General features: G+C 45.3%; 2 protein-coding genes across 2 annotated transcripts in view; both read right to left on the reverse strand.

Annotated features, from left to right (window-relative positions):
• LOC135205693 (protein sel-1 homolog 1-like) overlaps nucleotides 1-16624 on the reverse strand; it is a 337811-nt gene that overhangs the window by 51041 nt on the left and 270146 nt on the right. The gene's annotated exons all lie outside the window — the stretch shown is intronic.
• Nucleotides 1-16624, reverse strand: part of LOC135205570 (uncharacterized) — a 40172-nt gene that overhangs the window by 7095 nt on the left and 16453 nt on the right. Inside the window, exon 8 of the mRNA XM_064236334.1 lies at nucleotides 15553-15640. Within this exon, the coding sequence (XP_064092404.1) occupies nucleotides 15553-15640 (88 nt within the window). The remainder of the gene's footprint in view (nucleotides 1-15552; nucleotides 15641-16624) is intronic.

Consider the following 16624-nt stretch of genomic DNA (forward strand, 5'->3'; position numbering starts at 1 on the left):
AGTGTAGCTGGAATTATGATCGTTGAATCTCGAACAAGGTGGTTAGGCAGTAACTACCTTGGATGTAAACACTCCACTATGCCTTTCGGCCCAGGGGTGGCATGAGGTGGGCATCTTTGTTAAAGGACCTCAGGTTTGTATAGTTAGGAAAAATACAATTTTCAACAAATTGTTATTTGTTCCAATACATAATACAAACCTTTCGGTCCTTTAACAATAGGAAGACTCACTGATTGGTGGGAGGAATCTGAGTGAGCCTCTAGAACTGACTGGAGTTCTGCGCACCTAGGGTACTCCTCCTGGTCGTAAGAGCGAGGAGGAGTGCCCTGCTGCCTCTGACAACTTGATCGGAGTATAGGAGCTGTGTGATCAAGAGTCAGACTTCTGGGCCTTTTCGAAATGAGCGAGGGATCGTGACTCAACCGAGAAAGGGCTGTGAAGAATATTGGCATCGGAGACATTAATGCAAAGTTCTGGGAAGGGTTTGCATTATTGTCAGTCTCCTTCCTCCCCTTGCTAGAGGAAGGAGCAGGATTGCTTCTATGATTCTGATAAGAAACATAAAAAGGATGCTTATGTATAGGCTTACCGCATCAATCATCCAACCAGCCAGTGTGAGTTCGAGTCCTATCCTCAACCCGAAGGACGAGGAATGGAGAGACGAGGCGTGGAAGGGGAGAGCCAGTCACTCTCGCATCCTTCTTACCTCTACAACTGCACACCATGGACGAGATGCAACTTGTCCTGTCAAGAAGCTGGGGAAGCAAACATCTTGCAAGCATCCACCACTGGTCCAGGGAAAAGAGGTTCCAAGGACCCGTGGGCAGTCCCAGAGGGAAAGAAGGATATGGTCGCGATGACCTATCCATCTTCCTATCCAACATATTCTTCGGAGTGATGTCCAGTACCCATACCGGTCTATTCGTCTGCAGCGAAGTGTCTTGCGGTCTCGTATTCCACTGCAGCGAAGTGTCTCGACACCGACACTCCATGGTGGGTGTCAATGGTTATGGGTACCGGAACACACTAGTAGGACGAAGTAATAACTGATCTGGAACAACCGATACAAAGTCCACAGCGTAGCTCGTGACGGTCTTTGACGCTTTGACAGCTGCCGACTGACTGCGTTTGGTTGTGTAAGGCGAGCTGTCCAAGCATCTGAGGCGTAGTCACGTGACCCACGCCTTTTGAAGGGTTATGCCGAGAGACCATACAAATCGTCTCTCTGTTGCCGCCGATGCCAGAAGGCGAGATGATGATTCTCTCAAGGCATGTGACCAACAGGCGAAAGTCAATTGCCTTCTAGAGACAGGTCCTGATGGCAAGACAGTTCTCATAGTAGTTGAATCTCAACTAAGAAGAAACAACACTATGTGCCATTGAAGATGAAGGTGATAGGTGAATGCCAACCTACGTCTTCACAGCTGAATCGAGAGAAGTAACTCTCAAGATTCTGAACATAGAAAAGTCCCGCCGATGACACCAACCCACGGAGATGGCTTAATCCCTGTGATTTACAAAGGACTGAAAACGCTAAACCGCTACTTCATTGCTGTTCAGTGAGAAGTCGGAGTTGCAATGAAAGTGGAGCGCTTTTCAGCAATGAAAACACAGGGATTGTACTGCCTGAAGAACCGCTTCTCATGAGCTGAATTATCATCATCTTCTTCCCAGCTTTATCCAGGGAGGACATCTATACACTTGGAAGTAGAGCTGGCAGGGCGGGGAACAGGCGATGTCTTCTGTTATACATCTACAATTCGGGGTGAACAATGAACAATTGCACACCTACGAAAACAAAATATATTTATAAGACAAATTCATATGTCTGAAGAAATCATTCCGCATTATCGCAGCGGCCGGTGCGATGCAGCAGGAGACTAGGCTGCAGACTTCTATTACCGTGCGGTAAACAGAAAGATGATAGCGAGTCTATTGAGATATCTCTGTCTTAAAATTCTCGCAATGTCCAAGGCGATGCAGAAATGGTCATTCACGTATGCGAGAATTCCAGCCAACCAGACCTAAGTCTGTGATTGCCGGGCAGAGATTCGGTTCGGTAGTCAATCATTGCAGAGGAGAGAGACATAATCCGACCATCCTATCTCGGAGAGCGCCAGCTGGTACTGGGCTGCGCAGGCAGCCCATACACCGCTAGCTCTCGCTCACTCATCATCCTGAGTTGCCAGGTAATCCATTCCAAGAAGGAATGCATTCGGCTAGAACCATTGAGCGCAAAAAAATACGCTGGAGCATTTGCATTTAATCGAAATGGATTTCGGTGAATGCAAACGCTGAGGTGTTGTTGTTGTAGCAATACCATAAGTATCTCAAAATCAAAGCTGGTAACTCCTGGGAGGTTTTGCAGGGCAGTCCCGAGTTGCAGTTCAATTAAGAAGATACTATTTGTCTCGGTCACAACCCGTAGAGTTAACTACGGTATGGGCCTACACCTCGGACAATTCAACTGATAACAGAAGGGCAACATACGTAGTATATTTGTAGGTTCCTGTTCATAGACCTCCATCCTAAATTCTCTTCCATTCGCGGAACAAGAATAAGGACTGGAGGCCGACACCCTTCATTCTCTAATGAAGAGTGTGAAAGAAGTTTTCCCGGAGGAAGACTTCTATGGTGATAACAGGATACCGAAGACGATAGTTCGAGCCGAACTGGATGTTCACACCCGTTCTTCTCTATCCTCGGGTTGGCCGCCTACTGAGGCGATGGACTGTCAGGTCCATCCAGGCTGAGCCCCTCCAGAGATATTCTTCCTTCAGCAGCAATGCTTCTCTCGAACGCTAGAAATATGATATTGTTATGATACAATAAAGTTTGTTCATACTTACCTGGCAGATATATATATAGCTGTATTTTCTGAAGTCCGACAGAAATTCAAAAACTTCCGGCACACACAGTGGTCGGCCAGGTGGTTAGTACCCATTCCCCGCCGCTGGGAGGCGGGTATCAGGAACCATTTTTTCCCATTTTCTATTCATAATTTTTATTTCCACTGTCCCTGAGGGGTGGTGGGTGGGTACTTAATTATATATATCTGCCAGGTAAGTATGAACAAACTTTATTGTATCATAACAATATCATTTTGTTCATGAAACTTACCTGTCAGATATATATATAGCTGATCCCACCATTGGAGGTGGAAGGGACAGAATAGAAGGATTTTGGGAAACAAATGCATGCAGATGATTTACATCTTTGGTTCCACCTGTTAGCATTGCTGGCTTCGTGGTTATTGCCACGTAAGTCTGCTTGTGCTACTAGAGTTGCCAGCGAGGTAGAGACCTATATAGCTGGTGCACTCCAGATGATCTGTCAACAGGGGCGAGACCACGACGTGACTAGACCATATTGACCATATCATGAGGGCTAAGAAGTAAAATAAATATATATATAAAAATATATATCACCACCTGACCACCTAGCCAAAGTTAAGGTGTGTTAACCCTCTTAAGCCGGAGCCCTAAAAATCAAAACGTCTCCCGTATGCCGGGCCTGGTTTGGAGTGAGCGCAGAAGTGGAAAAAATAATTTTTTTCAAAAAATTACAGCGCGCGTACTTTTGAAGATTAAGAGTTCATTTTTGCTCCTTTTTTTGTCATTGCTGAAGTTTAGAATGCAACATCAGAAATGAAAAAAATATATCTTATCATATGTAAAGAATGCGATATATGGTAGCAAAAAAAAAAAAATTTCTACATAATTGTAAATTCAAATCACGCTGTGCAGAAAACGGTCAAAGCTAACCAGTTACTTTTTTTTGCGTTGTATTTGTACACTAAATTGCGATCATTTTGAATATATAATACATTGTAAAACAATAAAAGCAACACCGGAAAAAATATTATCACAAAATGATGTACGAATTCGTAACGCGCGGACGCAAAAAAATATTTTTTTCAAAATTCACCGTAAATCACAATATTGTTCTAGAGACTTCCAATTTGTTTCAAAATTAAGACAAATGATTGAATATTACGATACTGTAAGAGTTTTAGATTAGAATTGCAAATTTCGACCATTTCGGACGAGTTAAATTTGACCGAATGTCGAAATTTTATTATATATATTTTTTCATATGCACATATTTCAAAGATGGAAAAAGCTACAACCTTCAATTATTTTTTATTGTATTCTTCATGAATTTGCGCACATTTTGATATATGAAACTCTATAAAAAAGGCTAATATGAAAAGGAACAAAATATTAGGATAATGCCATGTATGTATTTCGGAGACTTGCGGCCGCGAATCGGCGCGCGGATTTGTGAAGGTAAATATATTTTCAAAAATTCACCATAAATCACAATATTGTTTTAGAGACTTCAAATTTGTTTCAAAATGAAGAAAAATGACGGAATATTACTAGGCCGTAAGAGTTTTAGCTTACAATTGCGTTTTTCAACTATTCGGTAGAGTAAAATTTGAATTTCGACCCCGAACGGTGGTTTTTTTTTCTATTTATCGTGATTTATATGCAAATATTTCGAAAAAAAGAGAAAAGCTACAACCTTCAATCATTTTTAGTTGTATTCTACATGAAATTGCGCACATTTTCATATATAAAACTTTATGTAACAGCTAATTTTAAATGGTGCAAACATTTCAACAATCGCACAAAAAAATTCTGATTTTTTCGGAAGAGTTTACCGCGCGAACGTAACTTTTTTTTTTTTTCATAAATTCACCATAAATCGAAATATTGTGCTAGAGACTTCCAAGTCATTGCAAAATGAAGGTTAAATGATTGAATATTACTAGAATATAAGAGTTTTAGCTTACAATTGCGTTTTTCGGACCATTTCGGTAGAGTCAAAGTTGACCGAAAGTTGAAATTTTTGCACTTAACGTTATTTATATGAAAATCTTTCAAAACTGATAAAAGCTACAACCATGGGTTGTTTTTTGTTGTATTGTGCATGAAATTGCGCACATTTCCATATATAAAACTTTATGTAACGCAAATTTAAAAGGGTGCAAAACATTAGGACAATCGCACGAAAAAAATTTATCGGAAGAGTTATCGCACGAACGTAAGGAAAAAGTTTTTTCAATAAACTTCACCATAATCGAAATAATTGTGCTAGAGACGTCCAATTTGTTGCAAAATGAAGGCAAATGATTGAATATTACTATAATATAAGAATTTTAGCTTACAATTGCGTTTCTCGACCTTTTCTGTAGAGTCAAATTTGACCGAAGGTTGAAATTTTTGCACTTATCGTTATTTATATGAAAATATTTCAAAATTGATAAAAGCTACAATCATGAGTATTTTTTAGTTGTATTGTGCATGAAATTGCGCACATTTTCATATATAATAATTTAAAATGGTGCAATAATTATGTCAAAGTGACGAAATAATTTCCGAGATGTGTCACTGATACTTTTTAGTGCGATAAGAAAGAAATTCGCGCTTGCGCGCCTGCGTAGCGATTGTAAACAAAACAACGCCTTGATCCGTGAACTCCCAGCATCCCCCAAGGCGCGTGATACAAAAGTTTTCGGCTGGTAGGCCTATAAGTATTTTTCCGCGAATTTTTAAAAAAAACTTTTTGAGCCGACGTATGATACGTCCAATCGGCATACGGGAGACATTTTGACTCGACGTTTAATACGTCCAATCGGCGTAAGAGGGTTAACTAAGGCTTAAGAGTTAAGAAGTCACCGTTGTCGGCGACTCAACTACTAAATTAAGAGCTCTTCCTAACCATTTTCTACAGGATAGGATGAGTGGTACTTCTTGCCCCCAAGATTGTGTCTGCAGACACGTATGGCCCTAGCGAGCAGCAGATCTCATATGCCATCTTCACATCTCGCAGGGAGTGTGAAGTGAACACAGAGTTGCTTCGCTAAAACATGGTACTCAGGATGTTGCTGAGTGCCATGCTCTGTTGAAATGCTTCAGAGGCCGCGCCCTCACCTCGTGAGCATTCAAATCAAAAGATTTCAAATCTTGTGCAAAACACAATGAAGGAGCTTTTTTGAAAGAACTCCTTAACAATAAAGCCAGGGTGTTCTTCGATATGGGCAAGTCTGGTCTTTTTCGGAACACTGCAGATTGTCCGTACGACTTCGACTTTCTTGAGTTTTATGTAGATAAAACTTGAGAGACCTGACAGGGCACAGGACTCTCTCTGGCTCCTGCCCAATAACTTGTGCCATCCTTGATTCCAAGCTCCTGGCCCAAGAACAAGACGGGTTTCCATTCTTAGGCTACACGGAAGGCTTAGAGAACGCACCGCCTTGTGTTCTCTAATGCCAAAACTTCTGACGATGGCTGAAAACCTCACTAACCCTCTTTGTCGTATCTAGGGTGGTTAGAAAAAGGCCTTCCTGATCACGTGCAAGAAGTTAACAGGTAGGAGATGTTCGAATGCTTTGACATCAAGAACTTCAGACTATGTCTAAGTTCCATATTGAAAGCTTCGATCTGGACACGCACAGTCATCCGTCTGTACTAAAGTCAGGTGACGACCAGTTTGACAGTCAGACGAATTAAGGACAGCAAGGCTGTACCCTGAAGACCATAAGGCACTATAAGGCATATTCTTCGCTGAAGGATGAGTGTCTGGACTGCCTGGGCGATTCAAGCTAAGCAAACCTTGGGGGGTGTATCAACGCAACCCAACGTCGTTAGCGAATCAACTCCTGAGCCACTCCTGACTCGAGCTTCTGGTGCCAGGAGAAAGGAGCGAGGAGCAAAAAGGCGATTCAGTCCCGAAGGACGAATGCCTGACAGTCCAACCTGGTCTCATGTTAAACGATCATCGGGGGTGTATAAACGCAACCGACTTCGTCAACAAGAAACTCAGGGCTACTATATGTCTCCTGATCTCGCACGAGTGTCTGACTCCGAGAAAACAGGTGAGACAAAAAGTAGATGGTGAGCGAGTTTCGAGATTCCACAGAACTCAAAGATCGTGAAGGGCTTTTTTGTTTGACAGAAGCAAATCTCTGAGCCCAAAGGCCGTCAACAACATATTTGCGTATTCCTTTAATAGTTGTGACTGCCAAGGCTTATCCCATTCTTCAAACGGAAAGGAAGACAGCAATCTTATGCTGTCAACATCTCGATAGTCTGAACGTAGTCAGACTCAGAGCGGAGAGGTTATAGGTACCTTTCGCTTGTGCCATCCTTGTTAAAGTAGACAGACTCTCTCGGAAAAGCGTCCTTGGAAGGACGGTGACCTCTGGTTAATCTAGGATCTTGAAGGCCAACATGGGCGATTAGCGTCATTGTCGCTCCCTGTGATGGTATAAATCATCTTATTACATTTCCTAAGCGTTTGAAAAGGGAAAAGAGAGACTAAACATCCATCCCGTTCAATATCATAGGATGGCGTTTTAATGTTACCGCTCCCGGATCGAGAATAAGGGAGCAGAGAAGAAGAAGCCTCTTCGTCCTCAACCTAGCGAAGAGATAAATGAAAGGACGTCCCTAAAGTCTCCACAACTCTCAACATACTTCTAAAGAAAGATTCCACTCGGAAGTCAGTAGTTGCTGCCGTCGATCGAGACGATTCGTACGGACTTTTGCAATCCTGTAACGAACCTCTAGAGGATCGTTACATTCTACGCCTGTTGTTATAATAGGCTCTTTCTCGTAAACCCGACAGGGACCGAGAGAAGATACTTCCTAAGATATGAGAGAGCTGTGGAAGATCAGAGTTGATATGGACCACTGGTTCCAAAAACTCGTTTCGAGGACTGGAGGGACGACTGAATTGCTTCCACTTCTTTCAGATTATGATCCAGGACATCTGAAACCCTCTCCAGATGTCCGGCACCTTCTTTCTATCACCTCAAGTGATACTTAACGCCTCAAGTGATACTTAACGCACCGAGAGATGTTCAGAATCATTCCTAGATCTTTAATAAAATTTCAGTTTCCCGGTAGGAAAAAACTGTAGAGGTCTGAATTGCAGTCTATTCAGGGAAACAAACAAAATTCTTTAGGAAGGAAATGGTCCCCAGCAAGCTCATCCATTTCCCTCAACACAGTATGTTTACTTCCCTAATAAGGCTGCGCTTTGCCTAAGCAGGAGAGCATATAATAGTGCAATGTTGCGGTAGACGCGTAGTCCTATACCGTGCGGTAACGAGCACCGAAAGGAGTAAGAGATATCTCTGTAGAACATAGTAAGGCAAAACGAATGCAATGTTTATTCATTCATGTAAGAAATCCCCTCAATCTTAGGCTAAAGTCCGTGATTGTAGGGCAGAGATACAGTTAGTCAGTCAATCCCGCAGGAGAGAGAGAGACGTAACTGCCACCAGAGAGACGGTTAGTCAGTCAATCCCGCAGGAGAGAGAGACGTAACCTACCGCGCATGACAGCGAACGAGCTGGTACTGGCTCGTTTGGAGTTTGGACTGGAGGAGAGGACAGTGACAGCAGCAGCTACGATCGTGTCTCTTAACTTTATGCCTGAGTTGCCAGTACCCTATTCTACGAAGAAATAGGTCCGTTATTTTTTTAGCATAAAAGAGAGACTCAAGCTGGTATATTTAAGCGAAACAGAAAACCGCTAAATATATAGATGCGTTTGTGTCGTCATAACACTACCATACAACGGTAAAAGATAAATCGGAAACTCCTGGAAGGCTGCAGGGAGTAACGATTAAATGTCCTTAAATAATAGACAATAGACCTCTTGGTTGCCATCCGAAGAGGTAACTACAGCAAGCGTATATGACTTGAACCAACCAGTAGTAAAATAACGCAAGGTGGCAAAATATTATATATTATATTACAATAAAGTTTTTTCATACTTACCTGGCAGACATATATACTATAGCTGAATTCGGAAATACAGCTACATACATATCTGACAGGCAAGTTTCATGAACAAAACTCAGAGAATCGAAGCAGACAGCTCAAGCTTCTTATGTTATTGGACATAAGCGTTCATTGACGTAGTCTACAAGTCTATTTCTTGTACGAGTCTGCGAATGATGAACGAGAGCTCTTCCGAATCTTGTCAATAAGAGCTTAACCGCTTACGCAATATAAAGTTAATGAGAAGTTTGTCAATGAGAACTAACCCATTTACGGGACAAAGAGATATTTTGTCAATGGGGGAAATTCACTGAATTGACAAAACGTAATCCAGGAAGTCGAGCATTTATTTTCGATTCCCGTCTCAAACGAGGAAGGGGCAAAGAATCCTGTTAAGAGACGGCTTACGACAGGTAGAACGACGATGTTCAATTCGGCAGCGTAGTCCCGACTAGGAACTAACAAAAATCTATCATCTGAAAAGCCCTTTCAGATGGGCTAAAAAGCTTGCAAAATTATCCTGGGAAGAGGAAGAAACTCTCCAACCAGCTTCCTCTCCCGTATCACAACTAATGCCTGCTAAAGCTTAAAATTTATTGGCAGTATGGCAAAGGAAGTCCTGTCTTGCGCTTTCCTGAAGAGCGTCCTTTTGATGAGTGCCTTTGCAAGAATCCTACTGAACGTTGCCGAGAGTCCTGACGTGCAGGACGTCGAGCTTTTACATAGCCCATAGCTGCCTTACCGCAAAGTCTTGACTGCGGTAGAGCAAAAGAGATCTTTCCTTGAGCTTTCCATAACTCCATCCAATCCTGGACTTTACGAAAAGCAATATTAACTGACAGAGACCTCTAGAATTCACGAAAACCCGTGGTCTTGCTGGGTTTTCGAAAACGAAGTTGCCTTTTCACTTTAAAGCTTCCTCCGAAGCACTGCTTACTTCACATTCTTCGCAGGCGAGGTAGAAGGGATCACCGAAGGTAGGTAAAAAATCTTTAGGCCCAAATCAGCTTGAAGAGTTAAAAGAAACGTTCAGCAGGCGACACACCCTGGCGTGCGCTGGCGCTGGCACACGCTCGGCGTCCACTGGCACTCACTCGGTCGGTCCACCTGGCTTCGCGCTCCGGCGTCCAATTGGCACGCAGCATTGGTGTCCGCATCCGCGTGCGCTTAGCGTGCACCCGCGCACGCCTGGCGTCCATCCGAGCGTCCCGTTCAAGCCGAGCGTCAAAAGAAGCGTGCAGAAAAGCGTCACGCTCCTGACAGGCGTCAATGCAAGCGAGAGAAACTGCCTTCAGGGAAGAGCGAGAGACATCTCGGAGAGAAAAACCGACGCACGAAGCAGTCTCAGGTGAAGGGTTGACGTGTGAGAATACGCGGGGCGAGGGACGCCTTCTTATTCTCACAGCAACAAAGCTAGGACGTCCGCGCTCAAAAGCGTCCTGCAAATATGACTTGCTTTCCCTTTTCTCGGTGGAAAGACGTACACGAGTTCAGGCGACGTTCGTCTTTTTACTTCTCACTGCAACGCATGACGAGAGAGAGAGAGAGAGGACGTGAAACGTCCTCTTCTATAAGCTTCCCCCCCCTATTTAGAGGGCGCGAGTCCTTCCGAAAGCTCCAAACCCTGCGCAGGGAGGGACGCTTCGGAGGACGAGAAGCAATCCTTCAGGATTCGTGCACGCACTTGGCAGCCTGGGAGTATCTTCAGGTCTGCCGAAGGCACGTCAGATCGGTGGGAGTTCCTCGTAACCCTCCTTCGGCTTTCGACATGCTCTCTCCCTGTTCCTGGGAGTCAAGCAGAGGTCCCGGCCTAAGAGGCGAAATAAGGCCGATCTGACGCACCCTCCACTACACAAGGGGCACGTCACTGCACTTAACCACTCACCTTTTGCTCTCCAAAGCCAGCACTTTCGATTCTAAGTTACGAATCGATAGAGTATCAGAGAAAGGTCAATACCCTCTACAGAAACTGTTTAGGGCCCGAAGGCAACCTTTACAGGGTGGGTAAGGAGTAACAATACAGAAGTAGCACTCTTCACCACAATGATAGGAGAGACGAGCACCTTAGATTCCAAGATACAGATGGAATCTATAACGTAAAGGGCATTACCTCACGAGACATATCTATAGCCCGTAGGCCATACTACAGGGTTAGGCAAAATAAAGTCTACAGGTAGATTAGCCTACCCTGACTTTTGTTTACTGATTAATTGCGTACATGCGAATCATACGTCTTCCTTACAGAATTAGACAAAGTCTCACACTCCTTACATGACAAATCTCAACAAAAAAGCAAGACCCAGAGCCCTCGTGCATATCGAGTGCGGAACTACCGAAGCTTTCGGTAGCCACACCCTATCTTAGCAGACAACACCCTCTGAAACTAGCCTAACTAGATTCAGATATACAATTTAAGATAGCGTATGCCTAGCCACAAATCCAAGTCAATAAATCAAAAGACAATTAGGATATTTAGCGGCAATGAAGTTTCCAAAATCCTAAGACGGAGGTACTGAAAACAGGTGTTTCCAGCACCGGCGACAGAAAAATTATGAATAGAAAATGGGAATGGTTCTTGTTACCCGCCTCCCAGCGGCGGGAATGGGTACTAACCACCTGGCCGACCACTGTGTGTGCCGGAAGTTTTTGAATTTCTGTCGGACTTCAGAAAATACAGCTATATATATATCTGACAGGTAAGTTTCATGAACAAATCCAGGAATTCAAGCCTTCGGCGAGATTCCCGATTATCATAGTAACAATTATCTGGGATTCTCATCTCGCCCACCCTAGACCGTGGTTTCGCCCAAGTGTTAGCAGATCGCAGAAGACCAGAACACTCGGAGAGTGCTAGAAACTCCGAAGAATTCTAAGCACTCGGCGAAACCCCAACCGAATTTGTCAGACGATCATCGGGTGGTGGTCCTCCCGATTCCCGTAGAAATCGAGGATAGGGCAAGATCCTTCCTCAACGACGGGGACTTACGTCTGGTAGGACCCGAAGGTCCCCCCCAGGAACGCAGCCCACGACGTGGAATCCTACGAAGAGCGCTCTGCAGGATCCCTCCCCTTCCCTTCGCAGCCATAGGGAGAGGGGGAATGGGGGAGGAAGACTGGATACTCGCTCGCCTTCCCAGTGGTGCTAGCAGTCGGAGATGCGAGTACGGGCAGCCATCACCACACCCGCTCAGAGTCTAGGAAAACGTTACCGTCTGGAGAAAACGTTTTCCCGAGGAGGGTTACGAACTCGTATTGTAGGCTAAACGTCTGCCGCCACCGTGACCGTAGTCTGGGTGGGGCTGAGCGAGCACCTGACAGGAGAGAGCCGATACCGAACTCCGACGCGTCCCAGTCCTCGTCGAGGTCGAAACCTCTCAAGAGGACCGAGGGGAAGCCCACCCCAGTCTCTGTGTGCGTGGTCCAGCCAGACCATCACGTGAATGGCGGTGATGGTCACTCCGCTGAGGAGGTTGAAGGGACAGGTGAGGGAGACCTGAGACTCCTACCCTGCCTACTAGCAGAACCAGTAGGCTGGGAGGACTGCAGGCGATCACCAACCCACGGTGGCGATCGAGCTGCAGGTCTGGACCAAAGACCGCTGGTCTTCTTACAGGGAAACGCTGGACCAAGAACAGAGCGCCAGTCTCTTCAGGAGAGCTGCTGGCGATCGGGCTGCACTGGTCGAGCAGCTCTCCGGGGATAGACCAAGAGCAGCGGCGACAGTCCCAAGCGTCAGAAGAGCTGCTGCTGGTCCCCCTATTCGTCCGGTCCCAGTGGGAGCGGCAGTCAGGGGACCGGCAGAGTCCGCTGTCGCAGTGGGAGCACAAGGAGCGCACCCCTCGCGATCACTCCTGATCGCCTCGCTCTTCCCAGTGTAGCCCGAGGAAGTTGAAGGGATAGGAGAGGTATATCTGACACTCCCCCCACGCCCACCGACAGAACCAGCGTGCTGGGGGGGGGGGCTGGACCGAGAACAGCGGTGACGGTCCCGAGCATCAGAAGAGCTGCTGCTGGTCCCCCTCTCCGCCTGGTCCCGGTGGGAGCGACGGTCAGGGGACCGGCAGAGTCTGCTGTCGCAGTGGGAGCGAGGCCTGTCCTCACGGCGCGTCACGCTGCTTGGATCAGCCGAGGCTGGTCCAGGCGACAGAGGGGACCGCTTCCTCGCCTCAGCCCACGGCCGGTCCCCGGTCTGGGACCGTCGCGTCAACCCTGGGTACCGGCGGCTCACAACGAGAGCGATCGCTGGCCTGGTGGGAGTCACCTGGGCGACTCCCACCAGTCTTCCGCTCCGTGCCTGGATCCTGGCGCCAAGCGAACTCGGTTGCCTGGGTCTTGGCTGCACGGCCACCCGCAGGTGACCATACACTCGGTACCTCTCGTGAACGAGAAGCTGAGACGGTACCTGGCGTTGAGGCAGAACCTCTGGCGCCAGGAGAGGAGGTACCGGTGTTAGCCGGTACCCCTCCGGTCCCCATCATCATCTTCCTTGCGGAAGGAGAGACGGGCCCCGTTCCCAAAGGAACAGGAGGACCAGCAGAAGCCCCAACTGTCCCACCAGAGTGGGACAGACCCTTAGAGGTCTCTGAGCGAGACATCATAGGGGGGAAGGAGGCTACATTCTTCTTCTTCGGCTGGGGGGCCTTAGAAGTCGAAGGGGAAGAGGCGGCAGAAGACGACGGCAACACCTTCCTCTTCTTCCTGGACTTCCTCTTCGCCAGTTCCTCAGGACAACTGACAGGTCCTCCATCCAGGACAGAGTTGGGGCAGTTGCCGAAGCAACACAGCCCAACTGCACCTGTCCGGAGGGACCTGCAGGAGTAGCAGTGGAGAGAACGCTTCCTCAAGGAGGGCTACGAAACTCCTACCTGGCAAGTGAAGCATCTGCCACCCCCAAGACTGGTTGGTCGCGCGAACACGACTGTCGCCTAGGTGGGGCTGTCTCTGAAAGAAAAAGATTAATTAAAGAGGGCTGGATGGCCCGCCTCCACCGGTCTCTGCGTGCATGGACCCGCGGGAACATCATGTCAACCCTGGGCACCAGACGATCGCTGCAAGAGCGATTGCCAGTCTGGCGAGAGTCGCCCGAGCGACTCCTACCATCTTCCGCTCCATGCCTGGGTCCTGACACGGTTAGCGAACTCCGCAGTCTGGACACTGGCTGCACGGTCACCCGTAGGTGACCGTACACTCGGTAACGCTCGCAAGCGGGTGGCCGAGACGGTTCCCAGTCCGGAGGTGGAACCTTCGGAACCAGGAGAGGAGATACCAGCTTTAGCCGGTACCTCCATGGTCCCCGTCTTCTTCCTCGGGAACTGGCGGAAGACCCACCTGTCTCACCGGAGCGAGACAGACCCTTAGAAGTCCCGTGACGAGACTTCTTGGGGGAGGAGGCATGAAGAAATGATGATCTCGAAGAGGAGGATGATGACACTTGACGAGCTCTCTTCTTCTTCGGTTTCTCCTTCTGCCAGACTTCTACCATCAGGAGTAGATAACCTCACAGGGCAGTGCGACAGCTTCGTCCAGTGGCATAACTCCTGGGTAGCAGTGGTAATGAAAATGTTTATCAGCAGGGGATCAGTAAACACACTCCAGGATCGGTACGCAACATGCTACGAGTCATAGGTACAATTCCAAGGTTAGGATCACCAATATGAAGAGCATCCAACCAATACTGGTGAAAACACAATCACCACTAGTCTGTAAAAAGGAGATCCCCCAACATCAGCACCGCACGCCCATCCTTCTTCCTTATTCTGATAGTAAGTAAAGGAGAAGAAGAGAAATTACCATAACAACAAAACACGGACAAACCTTTGAAGTCCCCTTGTAATTCCCAAGCGTAAGCGTAATTACTGGATGAATACATGTCCCGTTACAGGATCAATATCACTTACGTAAAATACATGTCTCATCCTCACGAAAATACATATCTCGTCCTCATGCAGGTCTGAGCCAGTGTTAAAGGGTGAAAGAATGTAAATAAGTTGGCATACCTTAGCCGCGGCTAATTAAACACAAGTAGAGGGGCGGTTACAAAGGTTATCACAAAAAGTGGGTTTGTATATTAATTGAAAATAAACCAAAAGGATCCCACCGGGAAAAAGCTTAACGACCAGTCAGCCGGAGCTCACAAACACACGTCTTCCTCGGAAGACAGCCGAAAGTAAAGTGGAGTGTTTACATCCAGGCAGGCTAGCCTGCCCCACAGTAGTTACTGCCAAATCACCTTATTCAAGATTCAACGGCCGTAATGCCAGCTACGCAGAAAGTATATTCCTATTGTAGGACCGAAAGGTTTGTACTATGTATCAGAACAAACCTTGATCCTATTTCCAGAAACTTATAACTGTTACAGTGTAATTCCAACACTGATAACTACCAGGATAAACAATCTTTTCAAGAACTACTCAACAACAATTAACAAACAAACAAATTACAGCAATAACAATCCAAAATAGACTGAACAATGTTTACACATAAAAACGGACAAAATATCTACAACACAATTTAACCCTAATCACCAAGTTGAAAAACAAAGCTTATCAAATGATTATATACACAACTGGTTTCTATAAAAAGCTGTATTTACACAGAGAGAGAGAGAGAGAGAGAGAAACCTCTCTATGTTACTTATTCTATTTTTACAACCATTTACGTACTATCTTTTTTAATGTTAATGTATTAAGCAAATTTTTAAACTAATTTACTTATGCAAAAATTTGACTTGCAATCAAAACACATTTATTTCTTACCATGAGATGGATAAGCAAAATAACTGATGAAAGCGCAAAGTAAACGGAACCCTCCTAGTCCATAGAATGGAAGGCCGAACCCACCGATCTATAAATCAAGAATAAACAAAGAAATTTATACAGACTATCCACATTTCCCAGAGTAAAATCTGTATATATCATAACCCAGTTTAAACTAAATTCAAAAGATTAACATTAGTAATTTACACTCAATATATAAAATATGTTCATGTAAAGTACAAAACCCTGCCTTCTAAAGCCTACTAGTGTAGTCAAGTATTCATAAACCAAATAGGATTTAGCAAAGTGTCAATCTTGCTCACTGAAGTGGTGAAACAGGTATATTAGAATGTCCAATCTCATGCCCATCTTCAGTCAAATTACTAAATCATGATCATCAGCATTGTAATAAATCCCTTGATTTCACATTGTCAAGCAGTGCTGTTATCCCCATCTACATTATTATGTCAGCTATCCCCTTTATGCAGTTGGATGCGGAGTAAGTTCTCTCCACTCTCTTTTGTCTTGTATATTTTCTTCTGGAATTTCCATTTGGTCTACATCTTCACCTTGACCTTTTTCTATGATTTCCTTAGCCTTTCTACAGGTCTTCATGCAGCTATTTCAGTATCTGTTGTATTGCTTTGCCAAAAAAGAAAAACTTTTTTGTCCATTCTTATCTTTGTCAAAATCATCTTAATCTTTATATCATCAACACTAATAATGTTACACTACATTAATCTATTTTCATGTGCTACAGTAAATCAGTCTTCCCCTGATATTATAAACACCAGAGGGCTGGTCAGAAAAGATTATTCTCGTAAACTTTTTAAATATAATAACTGGACAACTTGAGAAAGTTTAAGCTTCAAAGAAGGTCTCCGCAAGCATTAGTAGATAGCCATATGGCACATTCACCACTGAAGTGCTTATGATTCCTTACATCTCAGGCAAATGATATTTAAAAATGTTAAATATATATACATCTGGATTAGAATTCTTTCGCTCTGAAGGCTAAATGACTCTGTGCCAAACCAATAAGCATCATCAAAGTATGTACAACTAAAGCAGG

Source organism: Macrobrachium nipponense, chromosome 24, assembly GCF_015104395.2.
Source record: "Macrobrachium nipponense isolate FS-2020 chromosome 24, ASM1510439v2, whole genome shotgun sequence".
In the NCBI taxonomy this organism is placed as follows: domain Eukaryota; kingdom Metazoa; phylum Arthropoda; class Malacostraca; order Decapoda; family Palaemonidae; genus Macrobrachium; species Macrobrachium nipponense.